The following is a 15,273-nucleotide window of genomic DNA, read 5'->3' as shown; positions in this document are numbered from 1 at the left end:
GGGTTTGTGTGTAAGTTTGTGCTGGGTTTGTCTGTGGGTTTGTGCTGGTTATACTGGCACAGTGCGACTGTCTGTTTTGGTGATTTTCCAGAATGGAGTTGGGATGACGCACACATTTCACACAAGCTGAATCAAATCCCAACAACATTGCGGCCCCTCTAAGCAATTATAAAACAGGTCAGGTTCCTGCAACAAACCCGGAACTGAGGGTCCTGTCACGGAAAAGCAGAATCCCTTCAGAGTTCTCTCCAAATAGTAACAGAAAGACAATTCCAGTGCCTGGTTTTATAGGGGCCAAGTACTTAAAATGAACTTTTTATCCTCTGGTGGCTTTCATTTTAAATATAATTAATTTAATTTGGGAATAAATTCAATGCAGTATATCCCTGCTGGGTAAACTGATCCCATCAGACGGAACATGTCCCGTTTCCCAACAAGGCAAGAATTCAAAGTAATAGATCCCGCCCCCTCCATCCATTGGCTCATTGCACGGCCACCCGCTGTCAATCAACACAGGCACTGCACTGATTGGAGCAAGTGGCTGTCCATCACAGAGAGGGCACGCCCGATGGAGCGGAGAGTTTTTTTTATTCGTTCCTGGGATGGGGCGCCGCTGGCAAGGCCAGCATTTCTTGTCCATCGCTAATTGCCCTCGAGAAGGTGGTGATGAGCCGCCTCCTTGAACCGCTGCAGTCCGTGTGGTGAATATGTTCCCACAGTGCTATCAGGGAGGGAGTTCCAGGATTTTGACCCAGCGACGATGAAGGATCAGTGATATATTTCTAAGGCAGGATGGTGTGTGACTTGGAGTTGGTGGTTTTCCCATGCGTCTGCTGCCCTTGTCCTTCTAGGTGGAAGAGGTTGCGGGTTTGGGAGGTGCTGCCGAAGAAGCCTTGGCGAGTTGCTGCATTGCATCTTGTAGATGGTACACACTGCAGCCACGGTACGCCAGTGGTGGAGGGAGTGAATGTTTAAGGTGGTGGATGGGGTGCCAATCAAGCGGGCTGCTTTGTCCTGGATGGTGTCGAGCTTCTCGAGTGTTGTTGGAGCTGCACTCATCCAGGCAAGTGGAGAGTATTCCATCACACTCCTTAATTGTGCCTTGTGGAAAGGCTTTGGGGAGTCAGGTGGTGAGACACTCGCCGCAGAATACCTAGCCTCTGACCTGCTCTTATTGCCACAGTATTTATGTGGCTGATCCAGTTACATTCCTGGTCAATGGTGACCCCCAGGATGTTGATGGTGGGGGATTCAGCGATGGTAATGCCGTTGAATGTCAAGGGGAGGTGGTTAGACTCTCCTTGTTGGAGATAGTCATTGCCTGGCACATCTGTGGCGCGAATGTTACCTGCCACTTGTCAGCCGAGACTGAACGTCGTTCAGGCCTAGTTGCATGCGGGCATGGACTGCTTCATTATCTGAGGAGTTGTGAATGGCACTGAACACTGTGCAGTCATCAGCGAACATCCCCATTTCTGACCTTATGTTGGAGGGAAGGTCACTGATGAAGATGGTTGGGCCTAGGTCATTGCCCTGGGGAACTCCTGCAGCGATGTCCTGGGGCTGTGATGATTGACCTTCAACTACCATAACCATCTTCCTTTGTGCTAGGCACATGGGATTGGGGGCAAGGTATTGACTTGGATAGAGAACTGGTTGGCAGACAGAAAGCAAAGAGTTGGAATAAACGGGTCTTTTTCTGAATGGCAGGCAGTGACTAGTGGGGTAACGCAGGGATCGGTCCTTGGACCCCAGCTATTCACAATATACATTAATGATCTAGATAAGGGAACTAGATGTAATATCTCCAAGTTTACAGACGACACAAAGCTGGGTGGGCGTGTGTGCTGTGAGGAGGATGTCGAGAAACTCCAGGATGATTTGGACATGTTGGGTGATTGGGCAGAAACATGGCAGATGCAATATAACGTGGATAAATGTGAGGTTATCCACTTTGGTGGCAAAAACAGGAAGGCAGATTATTATCTAAATGGCAATAGATTGGGAGAAGGGGAAGTGCAATGAGACCTGGGTGTCCTTGTGCACCAGGTGCAGCAGGCGGTTAAGAAGGCAAATGGTATGTTGGCCTTTGTAGCGAGAGGGTTTGAGTACAGGAACAAGGATGTCTTGCTGCAGTTGTACAGGGCCTTGGTGAGACCACATCTTGAGTATTGTGTGCAGTTTTGGTCGCCTTATCTGAGGAAGGATGTTCTTGCCATGGAAGGAGTTCAGTGAAGATTCACCAGGCTGATACCTGGGATGGCAGGAATGACGTATGAGGAGAGATTGTATCGATTGGGCTTATACTCGCTGGAGTTTAGAAGAATGAGAGGTGATCTCATTGAAACTTATAAAATTCTGATAGGACTGGACAGACTAGGTGCAGGAAGGATGTTCCCGATGGTCGGGGAGTCCAGAACCAGGGGACACAGTCTAAGGATAAAGGGTTGGCCATTTAGGACAGAAATGAGGAGGAATTTCTTCACCCAGAGAGTGGTGAACCTGTGGAATTCTCTACCACAGAAGGCATGGAGGCCAGTTCATTAAATATATTCAAGAAGGAGTTGGATATATTTCTTAAGGCTAAAGGGATCAAGGGATATGGGGAGAAAGCAGGGAACTGGTACTGAATTTGGATGATCAGCCATGATCGCATTGAATGGCGGAGCAGACTCGAGGGGCTGAATGGCCGACTTCTGCTCCTACCTTCTATGTTTCTATGTTTCAATGTATGACTCAAGCCAGTGGAGAGTTTTCCCCCTGATTCCCATTGACCAGTTTTACTAGAGTTCCTTGATGCCACAACAGAGTTGGAGAGAGAGTCAGAGAGTTAGTTGGAGGAGGGATCTTGGGACCAGTGGGGGGAACAGGGACCCTCATCGCCTTCCAGCACTCCTCTATGCCGGGTCTGTATCTGAGTCTGTGTGTGGGTTTGTGCTGGGTCTGTGTGTAAGTTAGTGCTGGGTCTGTGTTTGGGTTTGTGCTGGGTGTGTGTGTGAGTTTGTGCTGGGTCTGTGTGTGGGTTCTACTGGATCTGTGTGTGGGATTGTGCTGGGTCTGTATGTGGGTTTGTGCTGGGTCTGTGAGTGAGTTAGTGCTGGGTGTGGGTTTGGGCTGGGTCTGTGTGTGAGTTAGTGCTGGGTCTGTGTGTGGGTTTGTGCTGGGTCTGTGTGTGGGTTTGTGCTGGGTCTGTGTGTGCGTTTATATTGGTCTGTGTGTGGGTTTGTGCTGGGTCTGTGTGTGGGTTTGTGCTGGGTCTGTGTGTGCGTTTATATTGGTCTGTGTGTGGGTTTGTGCTGGGTCTGTGTGTGGGTTTGTGTTGGCCTGTGTGTGGGTTTGTGCTGGGTCTGTGTGTGGGTTTGGGCTGGGTCTGTGTGTGGGTTTGGGCTGGGTCTGTGTCTGGGTTTGTGCTGGGTCTGTGTGTGGGTTTTTGCTGGGTCTGTGTGTGGGTTTGTGCTGGGTCTGTGTGTGGGTTTGTGCTGGGTCTGTGTGTGAGTTAGTGCTGGGTCTGTGTGTGGGTTTGTGCTGGGTCTGTGTGAGAGTTTGGGCTGGGTCTGTGTGTGAGTTAGTGCTGGGTCTGTGTGTGGGTTTGTGCTGGGTCTGTGTGCGGGTTTGTGCTGGGTCTGTGTGCGGGTTTGTGCTGGGTCTGTGTGCGGGTTTGTGCTGGGTCTGTGTGCGGGTTTGTGCTGGGTCTGTGTGCGGGTTTGTGCTGGGTCTGTGTGCGGGTTTGTGCTGGGTCTGTGTGTGGGTTTGTGCTGGGTCTGTGTGTGGGTTTGTGTTGGGTCTGTGTGTGGGTTTGTGCTGGGTCTGTGTGTGTCAGTGCTGGGTCTGTGTGCGGGTTTGTGCTGGGTCTGTGAGTGAGTTAGTGTTGGGTCTGTGTGTGGGTTTGGGCTGGGTCTGTGTGTGGGTTTGTGCTGGGTCTGTGTGTGGGTTTGTGCTGGGTCTGTGTGTGGGTTTGTGCTGGGTCTGTGTGTGGGTTTGGGCTGGGTCTGTGTGTGAGTTTGTGCTGGGTCTGTGTGGGTTTGTGCTGGGTCTGTGTGTGGGTTTGTGTTGGGTCTGTGTGTGGGTTTGTGCTGGGTCTGTGTGTGTCAGTGCTGGGTCTGTGTGCGGGTTTGTGCTGGGTCTGTGAGGGTTTGTGCTGGGTCTGTGTGTGGGTTTGTGCTGGGTCTGTGAGGGTTTGTGCTGGGTCTGTGAGGGTTTGTGCTGGGTCTGTGAGGGTTTGTGCTGGGTCTGTGTCGGTTTGTGCTGGGTCTGTGTGTGGGTTTGTGCTGGGTCTGTGTGGGTTAGTGCTGGGTCTGTGTGGGTTTGTGCTGGGTCTGTGTGTGGGTTTGTGCTGGGTCTGTGTGTGGGTTTGTGCTGGGTCTGTGTGTCGGTTTGTGCTGGGTCTGTGTGTGGGTTTGGGCTGGGTCTGTGTGTGAGTTAGTGCTGGGTCTGTGTGTGGGTTTGGGCTGGGTCTGTGTGTGAGTTTGTGCTGGGTCTGTGTGTGGGTTTGGGCTGGGTCTGTGTGTGAGTTAGTGCTGGGTCTGTGTGTGGGTTTGGGCTGGGTCTGTGTGTGAGTTTGTGCTGGGTCTGTGTGTGGGTTTGTGCTGGGTCTGTGTGTGAGTTAGTGTTGGGTCTGTGTGTGGGGTTGTGCTGGGTCTGTGTGTGGGTTTGTGCTGGGTCTGTGTGTCGGTTTGTGCTGGGTCTGTGTGTGGGTTTGTGCTGGGTCTGTGTGTGGGTTTGGGCTGGGTCTGTGTGTGGGTTTGGGCTGGGTCTGTGTGTGAGTTAGTGCTGGGTCTGTGTGTGGGTTTGGGCTGGGTCTGTGTGTGAGTTTGTGCTGGGTCTGTGTGTGGGGTTGTGCTGGGTCTGTGTGTGGGTTTGGGCTGGGTCTGTGTGTGGGTTTGTGCTGGGGCTGTGTGTGAGTTAGTGCTGGGTCTGTGTGTGGGTTTGTGCTGGGTCTGTGTGTGGGTTTGTGCTGGGGCTGTGTGTGAGTTAGTGCTGGGTCTGTGTGTGGGTTTGTGCTGGGTCTGTGTGTAGGTTTGTGCTGGGTCTGTGTGTGAGTTTGTGCTGGGTCTGTGTGGGTTTGTGCTGGGTCTGTGTGCGGGTTTGTGCTGGGTCTGTGTGCGGGGTTGTGCTGGGTCTGTGTGCGGGTTTGTGCTGGGTGTGTGTGTGTGAGTTAGTGCTGGGTCTGTGTGTGAGTTAGTGCTGGTCTGTGTGTGAGTTAGTGCTGGGTGTGTGTGCGGGTTTGTGCTGGGTGTGTGTGCGGGTTTGTGCTGGGTTTTTCTGTGGGTTTGTGCTGGGTTTGTCTGTGGGTTTGTGCTTGATTTTGTCTGTGGGTTTGTGCTGGGTTTTGTCTGTGGGTTTGTGCTGGGTTTGTCTGTGGGTTTGTGCTGGGTCCTGTCTGTCGGTTTGTGCTGGGTCTGTGTGGGTTTGTCTGTGGGTTTGTGCTGGTTATGCTGGTTACAGTGCGGCAGAGTCTGTTTTGGTGATTTTCCAGAATGGAGTTGGGATGACGCGCACATTTCACACAAACTAAATCAAATCCCAACAACATTGCGGCCCCTGTAACCAATTATAAAACAGGTCAGGTTCCTGCAACAAACCCGGAACTGAGGGTCCTGTCACGGAAAAGTAGAATCCCTTCAGAGTTCTCTCCAGATAGTAACAGAAAGGCTTCAACAATTCCAGTGCCTGGTTTTATAGGGGCCCAGGACTTAAAATAAACTTATCCTCTGGCGACTTTAATTTTAAATAGAATTAATTTAATTTGGGAATAAATTCAATGCAGTATATCCCTGCTGGGTAAACTGATCCCATCAGACGGAACATGTCCCGATTCCCAACAAGGCAAGAATTCCAAGTGAGAGCTCCCGCCCCCTCCAACCATTGGCTCATTGCAAGGCACACCCGCTGTCAATCAAAGCAGGCGCTGCACTGATTGGAGCAAGCGGCTGTCCATCAGAGAGAGGGCGCGCCCGCTGGAGCGGAGAGTTGGAGAGAGTTAGTTAGCGGAGCGATCCCGGGACTCTCACCGCATTCCAGCATTCCTCTCTGCGTGTGAGTTTGTGCTGGGTCTGTGTGAGTTTGTGCTGGGTTATGTGTGTGGGTTTATGCTGGGTTTTTTGTGGGGGTTTGTCTGTGGGTTTGTGTTGATCACACCAGTACAATGTAGCAGAGCCTATTTTGGGGGGTTTACCAAAATGGACCCTAAAAACAGTGGAGGCCCAAAGCGATTTGTGGGTCCAGGTACATAGATCATTAAAATGTCATGAACAGATACAGAAAATAATCAATAAGGCTGATGGAATACTGGCCTTTATATCTAGAGGACTAGAATACAAGAGGGTAGAAGTTATGTTGCAGCTATACAAAACCCTGGTCAGACCACACCTGGAGCACTGTGAGCATGTACGAAAGGCTGATATTTAAAGATATTTAGTAGACGAGACTTGTATATCTTTAACTTCAAGTGTAGCCATTAACCAAATAATATTACCCATAATTACTCCTGGGTAACTAGAAAACTTGTTCAAAATGTAGCCGCAGTCAAAAGCAGTTTTGACTAAGTTTTGATAAGAAACAGCCACAGTCTGCGAGTGAAGGTTAAATCATTAAATAACATATTATAATGCTGTATAGAACTTAGAATTCGCTTAACAAAACTATAAACAAGATAACATTGAACAAGGCAAAGTTGGTGGAAAAGTACTGGAAAGGCGGGATGCTTCCTTAGTCTGAGTGACAATGGTATTTTGGCCATTAGAACCAATTAAAAAGGTGATTTTGTTAAAGACCATATATGGACACTGGCCAAACCAACTTTTGATAAGAAAAGGGTTAAAACCTTGATACTCCAAGAACAACTTCACACGAGGTACTGCGAGGACAAAGGAACAGACTTAAGACGACATCATCTGTGTCCGAGAGGTCCCAGAGACCTAGGTCTGGAGCTACTCGTTAAAACTATCGCCTAATATTAAGTATATTATGCTGTATGCTTAATAAATCTTGATCTATTGCTCAAACATACTGGCTGCTGCCTATTGGTGTCTTGTCCAAGAACTCCGAGATCGTTAAGATCTTACAAGCAGTTCTGGGCACCACACCTTAGGAAGGATATATTGGCCTTGGAGGGAGTGCAGCGTAGGTTTACCAGAATGATACCAAGGGTTAAATTACGAGGAGAGATTACACAAACTAGGGTTGTATTCCCTAGAATTTAGAACATTAAGGTGTGATTTGATTGAAGTTTTCAAGATATTAAGGGAAACTGATAGGGTAGATCGAGAGAAACTATTTCTGCTGGTTGGAGGTTCTAGGACTAGGGGCCATAGTCTACATAGCCAGACCTTTCTGGAGTGAAATTAGGAGACACTTCTACACACAAAGGGTGGTAGAAATTTGGAACTCTCTTCTGCAAATGGCAATTGATGCTAGATCAATTGGTAATTTTATATCTGAGATTGATAGATTTTTGTTAACAATAATCTATTAAGGGATAGGGGCGAAAGGCAGGTCTTTGGAGTTAGGTCACAGATCATCCATGATCTCATTGAATGGCGCAACAGGCTCGAGGGGCTGAATGGCCTCCTCCTGTTCCTGTGTTCTATGAGCTGGGATGATTTGCACTGATTGGAGTTGGGGAGAGACAGAGAGAGTCAGTTAGTGGAGAGACTCTGGGACCTGCAGGGGTAATGGGGACTCTCATTGCCATCCAGCACTCCCCTCTGCCCACCCTCTCCAACAGGGGATTGTCAGGCTGCTGGTCCTTCGGCTATCGAGATCACAGCAACAGTGTCAGCCCTTATTTGGGCAATGTGAGGTAATACAGATGTAATAATGATTACGATAACGACCCCATTACCATCTCCTTTTGCCTTGAATATCCCTTAATGTCTCTCAATGTCTCTTAATCTCTCCTGCCTTCTATCCTATCACAGGCCTTCCCTTTTGTTCTTTATCCCCTCCACCATTTCCCAGCCACTACACTTGCTTAAAAATCTGTTCCATTTCCTGCTTTTTTTCCAGTTCTGACGAAAGGTCATCGACCTGAAACGTTAACTCTGTTTCTCTCTCCACGGATGCTGCCTGGCCTGCTGAGTATCTCCAGCATTTTCTGTTTTTATTTCAGATTTCCAGCATCTGCGGTATTTTCTTTTTGTAACAACGATGTCAAGGCCTTAGAGAGGGTTGCAGAAGAGATTTACTAGAATGGTACCAGGGCTGAGGGAATTCAGTTACGTGGAGAGACTGGAGAGGCTGGGGTTGTTCTCCTTGGAGCAGAGCCGATTAAGAGGAGATTTGATAGAGGTGTTCAAAAGCATGACCGGTTCTGATAGAGTAGAGAGAAACTGTTCCCATTGGCAGGAGGATCAATAACCAGAGGGCACAGATTTAAGGTGATTGGCAAAACAACCAGAGGCGAGATGAGGAAACATTTTTTTACACAACGAGTTGCGCTACCTGAAAGAGTGGTGGGAGCAGATTCAATAGTAACATTCAAAAGGAAATTGGATAAAAACTTGAAGAGAAAAAAGATACAGGGCTATGGGGAAAGAGCAGGGAGTGGGACTAATTGGAGAGCTCTTTCAATGGCCTCCTCCTGTGCTGTCCCATTCTATGATTCTATAAGTGCGAGGTCAATATAAACGTGTGTGTGTGTGGTGGTGCAGTTTGGTAGGAAGAATAAAGAGACCACATACTGCTTGAAATAATAAGAGTAAATGGGCCAGAGGAGCAGAGGGATCTGGGAGTACACATTCACAAATCACTGAAAGTAGTGACACAGGTTAATAAGGCCATAAAAAAGCAAACAAAACACTGGGGCTCATTACTAGAGGGATAGAATTGAAAAGCAGGGAAGTTATGTTAAACTTGTATAGAACCTTGGTTAGACCGCACTTTGAGTACTGCGCACAGTTCCGGTCTCCATAAGGGATATAGAGGCACTGGAGAAGATGCAAAAAAGATTCACAAGGGTGATACCAGAACTGAGAGGATATACTTATCAATAAAGGCTGAACAGGCTGGGGCTCTTTTCTCTAGAAAAGAGAAGACTGAGAGGTGATGTGATAGAGGTCTTTTAAGATAATAAAAGGGTTTGATAGGGTAGACATAGAGACAATGGGGAAGACCAAAACCAGAGGTCATAAATATCAGAGAGTCACTAGGCAATTCAGGAGAGTGGTTAGAATGTGGAACTCACTACCACAGGTGAACAGCATAGACATTTAAGGGATAAGCACATGAGGCAGAAAGGACTAGAAGGATATGCTGATGCAGTTAGTTGAAGTAGGGTGGGTGGAGACTTGTGTGGAGCACAAACATCGAATGGCCCATTTCTGCACTGTAGACTCGATGTAAAACTTCTAGTGTCCCTTGCTCCTCTGTAGACCTCCAGCGTTGACTCGGACCAGCCTCGCAAAAGATGCAGAGCAGGTCTCACCGGCTGGGATACTTGCATTTACCTGTATTTGCTGCTTTTTATAACTCTTCATAGAGAGGGACCTGGGAGTTAATGTGCATAGGTCCCTGAAGGTTGCAGGACATATTGAGAAAGTGGTTAGCAAAGCATATGGGATCTTGGGCTTCATAAATAGAGGTATGGAGTACAAAAGTAGAGAAGTTATGCTGAACCTTTATAAAGCGCTGGTTAGGCCACAACTGGAGTATTGCATCCAGTTCTGGTCACCACACTTTAGGAAGGATGTGAAGGCCCTTGAGAGGGTGCAGAGGAGATTTACCAGAATGGTTCCGGGGATGGAGGATCTTCGCTACAAGGACAGGTTGGAGAAGCTGGATTTGTTTTCATTAGAGCAAAGGAGGTTGAGGGGTGACTTGATAGAGGTGTACAAGATTATGACGGGTTTGGATAGACTAGACGGGGAAAGGCTGTTCCCACTAGTTGATGGTACAAGGACTAGGGGACACAGATTTAAGGTTTTGGGCAAGAGATACAGGGGGGATGTGAGGAAAAACTTTTTTACGCAGGGAGTGGTGAGGACCTGGAACTCGCTGCCGACGGAAGTGGTGGAAGCGGAGACACTCTGTTTTCAAGGGGAGACTGGATAGGCACTTGAGGCAAATAAACTTGCAGGGCTACGGGGATAGAGTGGGGGAATGGGACTGACTGGATTGCTCTACAGAGAGCCGGCACGGGCTCGATGGGCCGAATGGCCTCCTTCTGTGCCATTATGACTCTAAGAATAGTGTGGAAAAAGAAGGCAAAAATATAGAATGTCACATTAGTGTTAGGAGGGGACCTCAACTTGTATCAGGACAACTGATTCATGGCAACTGACTGAGTGCTCCTCCCCTGATCTTACACAGACACTGCCACAGAGCCCTGGGTTGCCACACACGCTCTGTCAATCAGCTGGACGTTGGGCTGATAGACGTTCAAAACTGAAAGAAGAATGCTGCACATTCCACTGGACCTTAACCCGCTGCACTGCCTTCTCTCTCTCTCTTTGCCCCTCCCTTGGAGTCCTGGAATCCCACTGTGCAAATCTGAGATCAGCAAAGTTGGGACTATTTCAGTAACTGGGAGACATGCTGACTGTAGGAAGCGTGCGAGGAATCTCACCCAGTGGCAAGTTGCTGAGATGTCTTATCTCCCTGCTTCGGCTCACATCCTACATTACAACAGTGACTACACTTCAAAAACTTTAATTCTCCATCCCACTCTGACCTCTCTGTCCTCGGCCTCCTACACTGTTCCAACGAAGCTCAAGGTTTCGGTTAGGCACTTTACAACCTTCCGTTCTCAGCACTGAGTTCAACAATTTCAGATCATAACCACTGTTCCCATTTTCTCGGACAACTGGTAATGGTTCTGCTGTTGCCCTTTACAGCTCCTCTGAACCCACATTTTGTTTCTTTACTCGCACCATTACCACCTCCTATTGCCTTGCACCATCATCCCTTTTGCCATTTAATCTCTCCTGCCCTCTACCCCGACACAGACCTTCCCTTTTTGTTCTTTCCTCCCCCCTTTTTTCCCCTGGCTCTGTAATTGCTTAAAAACTCTTAAATCTCTGCAGTGGGGAAAGAGTTAAACCGACATCGCTGGCAGTTTCGCTGAATAGTGTAAGGAAGGACAGGGACTACCATGAAGGACCACATCCATAAAGATGCGGTCAAAGATAGCTGACCTTTGGAGAGATATAAAACAATTAAATGGAGACAGGATGTCCAGCATTTCAACTGCCCGTAAGAACTTTATTACCTAGGTTACATTCCAAGGTATCTTTTGATTAGCATTCAGCAGTTTGAGTGATTGATTGAAGAGGCAGCTTACACATGTTTATATCAAGATTCGTAACCAATCCGTGAAGGTGCATGCAGGCCAAGATCCAATCAGGCGGCAGGAATGAATGTAACATGAGGTGGCCATGCTTATTGTAATGTATAAAAATGTCGTGTTTTCTGTAACAATTTGGAAAAGTCTGGCTAAGACAGAGCAGACTGTCTCCCCACCGGTGCAATAAAGACAACTTGACTATCGATCGAAAACCTTGTGTCGAGTGTTGGTTTAAAATGCTCACAACAATCTCTAACTGCTTCCAGTTCTGATGAAAGGTCATTGACCTGAAACGTTAACTCTGTTTTTTCTCTCTCTCCACAGATGCTGCCTGACCTGCTGAGTATTTCCAGTGTTTTCTGTTTCTACTTCAAAAGTTCTTCTTTGGCTGTAAAGCGCTTTGGGATGTCTTGAGGTTGTGAAAGGCGCTATATAAATGCAAGTTCTTTCTTCTAACTCAGAGAGAGAGGGAAGGGGAGGATTGCTGTTCCTTCGACCTGTTCCTTATCCTGATACAAGGTTGCAGCTACGTTAACACACTTTGGTACTGCTCGCTTCTAACCCCACCAGTATGGAGATGAATGCTTCCTCCTTGCATGCAGGGATTCGTAACTCTTCGCATTAAAGCAATGAAGTTAAGAGGTTACTTTAAAGTGCTTGTGCTCGCATTGCTCCTGACGTCCGCCTTTCTGATCTTAAGTTTCCGTGCGACCGGGGAGCTGACCGAGGAATCTGGTCGGTCAAAGGGGGACCTCCGCGTGGCATTGGAGCAGGCGAAGAGTGAGGAAGAAGACGACAAGGTCACTGGCAAGAGCTTCGGGATCGACTTTGAGACGTTGTTCAGTCGGCGCCACGAGCCTCCACCTTGCAAGAAGGGGCAGGTCCTGCTGGTCCTGGTGACGTCGGCCCAGCCCAATGTTGATCGTAGGAACGTGATCCGCAACACCTGGGCGCTGGAGCGGCGGCAGAGTCTCTTCCCCTGGCAAGTGGTCTTCTTGGTTGGCCAGGCCCGGGAGGAAGGAGCGGCCGACCTAATCAGAGCCGAGCAGGACGAGTTCCAGGACCTATTGGTGGGAAGCTACCTGGACACTTACAGAAACTTAACCCTGAAGGTCATGCATGGCTTAAAGTGGGCCACAAGCACCTGCCGGCCCGCGTACATCCTCAAAACCGACGACGACTGCTTCGTGAACACGGATAGACTGCCCCGCTTTCTGGTCCGAGACAACCCAATTAGGACCGGACTCTACGCGGGCTCTCTGTTCGCGGCCGGGAAGAGGGAAGTTGTCCGGAATCCCTGCAGCAAATGGTACGTATCGTGGCAGGACTACGGGAGGGAGCGCTACCCTCCCTATGTGAGCGGGGTGGGCTACGTGCTCTCGCTGGACGCCGCGGCCATGATCCTGAAGGTGGCGGCAGCCATCCCCCCAATTCCCGTTGAGGACGCTTACGTCGGGATTCTGGCGGAAGCGGCGGGGATCCCCGTGCAGTCGAGCAGCCGCTTCACCCAGCACAACGCGAACTGGAGAGTGTGCAACTACAGGTACCTGATGGTCATTCATCACCTCAGCACTCAGGAGCAACAGGTAGCCCATAATAACATGGTCCAGGCCCGGACGGCTTGTTCCAGTAATCCGGACATCACCAGGTGGAGCTGAAGGTGTTTAAGATGATTAAAGGATTAGACGGGGTAGATAGGGAGAAACTATTTCCTCTGGTGGGGGGAGTCCAGAACAAGGGGGCAGAACCTTAAAATTAAAGCCAGGCCATTCGGGGGTGATGTCAGGAAGCACTTCTTCACACAACAGGTAGTGGAAATCTGGAACTCGCTCCCCCAAAAAGCTGTTAACGCTGGGGAGTCAATTGAAAATTTCAATACTTAGATTGATAGAATTTTGTTAGTTAAGGGTGATGGAACCAAGGCGGGTGGATGGAGTGAAGATACAGATCAGCCATGATCTAATTGAATGCAGGAACAGACTCGAGGGGCTGAATGGCCTCCTCCTGTTCCTATGTAATGGAAAGCAAAAGGTCGTGCAGATAGCTAGTGGGGGATTGACTCCCTCTTTGACTCTGACTGTGCTAACCTTGGTTATCGCTCAATCTCGCGTGACTAAACGCCCTCTTGAGAAGTTGGACGTGGACCACGTGCTCATCCATTCAAAGCAACGTGCGTGCGGCCTTTAGGGTCATCCCCAGACCTGAACCTAAAGATCCACCACTGGCGTATTGTGGTAGCAATGTATATGAGGCTTTTTGGGTAGCACCTCCCGAACCTGCGACCGCCACTACCTAGAAGGAAGAGGGCAGCAGCTGCAAGGGAACTCCATCGCCTCCAAGTCATGTACCATCCCGACTTGGAAATATATCGGCCGTTCCTTCGTCGTTGCTGGGTCAATATCCCAGAATTCCATACCTAACAGCACTGTGCGAGCACCTTCACCACAAGAACTGCAGCGGTTCAAGAAGGTGGCCCACCACCACCTTCTCAAGGGCAACTAGGGATGAGCAATAAATGCTGGCCTTGCCAGCGATGTCCACATCCTGAAAATAAATACGAATAAAAAGAACCACCTTTGATCACGTTTCAGGAGCGTCGAGCCTGGCTGTCTCATTCAGCCGTGGCTCAGTGGGCAGCACTCTCGCCTCTGAGTCAGAATGGTTGTGGGTTCAAGTCCCACTCCAGAGACTTGAACACAAATTCCAGACTGACATCCCAGTGCAGTGCTGAGGGAGCGCCGCACTGTCAGAAGTGCCGTCTTTCGGATGAGACGTTAAACTGAGGCCTCGTCTGCCCTCACAGGTAGACGTAAAAGGTCCCATGGCCACTATTTCAAAGTAGAGCAGGGGAGTTATCCCCAGTGTCCTGTTTATCCCTCAACCAACATCACTAAATAAAAATTATCTCATTACTGTTTGTGGGAGCTTGATGCCGCGTTTCCTACATTACAACAGTGACTACACTTCAAAAGTACTTAATAGGCTGCAAAGCGCTTTGTGACATCCTGGGGTCATGAAATGTGCTGTATAAATGCAGGTTCTTTCGTTCTAATTGGAGGAAGTTTTTCCATTAACCAGATTTCAGGTGCTTGGGTCACAGCACTGAGCGGTTCAATGTTTCAGGGCAGAATCTGCACAGATTCCAGCCTGAGATGAGGGCCCCCTGCCTCTTGACTGGCTGAGGTGAAGAACCTCTCTCCCTAGCAGGGAGCGGGGGAGTGGGAATGAGAGCTGTAATGTGGAGGTCCTGGGGGTGAATATCCTCGCGACTTCTCCCGCACCTCAACTGTAACTTTGACGGAAGATGGGTGTAAAGCCCATTTATGTGCTAGAAAGGTGTTTCCCCCAAAGTAGCGGTAGAGAAGTCCCAAGGAAATTCACCCCCTCGGTATGTCTCTGAGGAACGGACCCTAAAACTCACCTTGCGTGGGGTCGTAGTTTAACTTTGTACAATCATATAATTTAGAAAGGTGTCGATTGTCACATGGGGGTAAGGAAAAAGATATAAAAAGTGGGTGTTGGAACAGATATGTCGAATTCGATTAAGGTCTGAGCAACCTGGATAACGAGCTTAGAACTGTGGCGGGTTTGAGTCCCCTCCCCCGACTAAACCCGCAAGGCTTGGTCATAAGTACTGCTTTAAGTGTATGTTTTAAGTACTGTATATTTAATAAATCTGTGACACTTGATATTCAATGTTTATGAACTCTATTGATTTGAGGAGTAAATTATAAGTAAGAACACATCCTCTCTGACACCTGCACAGCCCAGCCACATCAGCACAGAGGCAGGAGAAACTAAGGTAGTCTTTCAAGCATTCCGATTTGTATAAGCATTGGAATTCAACTGTTGTCTTCGCCAGGGATAGCACACAGAGTAAATAATCGAATGGGGTGTTGATGGGACTTAGAACTGATCCCTGAACGAGGAATACAGTATAATGAGGGGGGGGGGGGGACTGGGGAAGAAGGGGCAATTGGGAGCGAGTGGGG

The 15,273-nt window shown here is 48.8% G+C and overlaps 2 protein-coding genes across 5 annotated transcripts in view; one reads left to right on the top strand and one right to left on the bottom strand.

The window, feature by feature from the left end:
- hmgcs1 (3-hydroxy-3-methylglutaryl-CoA synthase 1 (soluble)) overlaps positions 1-15,273 on the bottom strand; it is a 379,408-nt gene that overhangs the window by 87,124 nt on the left and 277,011 nt on the right. The gene's annotated exons all lie outside the window — the stretch shown is intronic.
- Positions 5,610-14,970, top strand: LOC147123948 (beta-1,3-galactosyltransferase 5-like). Its single transcript, XM_085968954.1, has 2 exons — positions 5,610-6,036; positions 11,606-14,970. Exon 2 carries the CDS (start codon positions 11,863-11,865, stop codon positions 12,937-12,939), a length of 1,077 nt encoding a protein of 358 aa, XP_085825080.1. The 5' UTR covers positions 5,610-6,036; positions 11,606-11,862; the 3' UTR covers positions 12,940-14,970.

This window comes from Somniosus microcephalus, chromosome 1 (genome assembly GCF_052327205.1).
Source record: "Somniosus microcephalus isolate GS21.2 chromosome 1, FLI_Smic_1.0, whole genome shotgun sequence".
In the NCBI taxonomy this organism is placed as follows: domain Eukaryota; kingdom Metazoa; phylum Chordata; class Chondrichthyes; order Squaliformes; family Somniosidae; genus Somniosus; species Somniosus microcephalus.
This window is presented reverse-complemented; position numbering and strand designations above follow the sequence as displayed.

Coding starts and splice junctions, on each gene's coding strand:
- LOC147123948 (XM_085968954.1), top strand. CDS start 11,863: ATGCTTCCTCCTTGCATGCAGGGATTCGTAACTCTTCGCATTAAAGCA.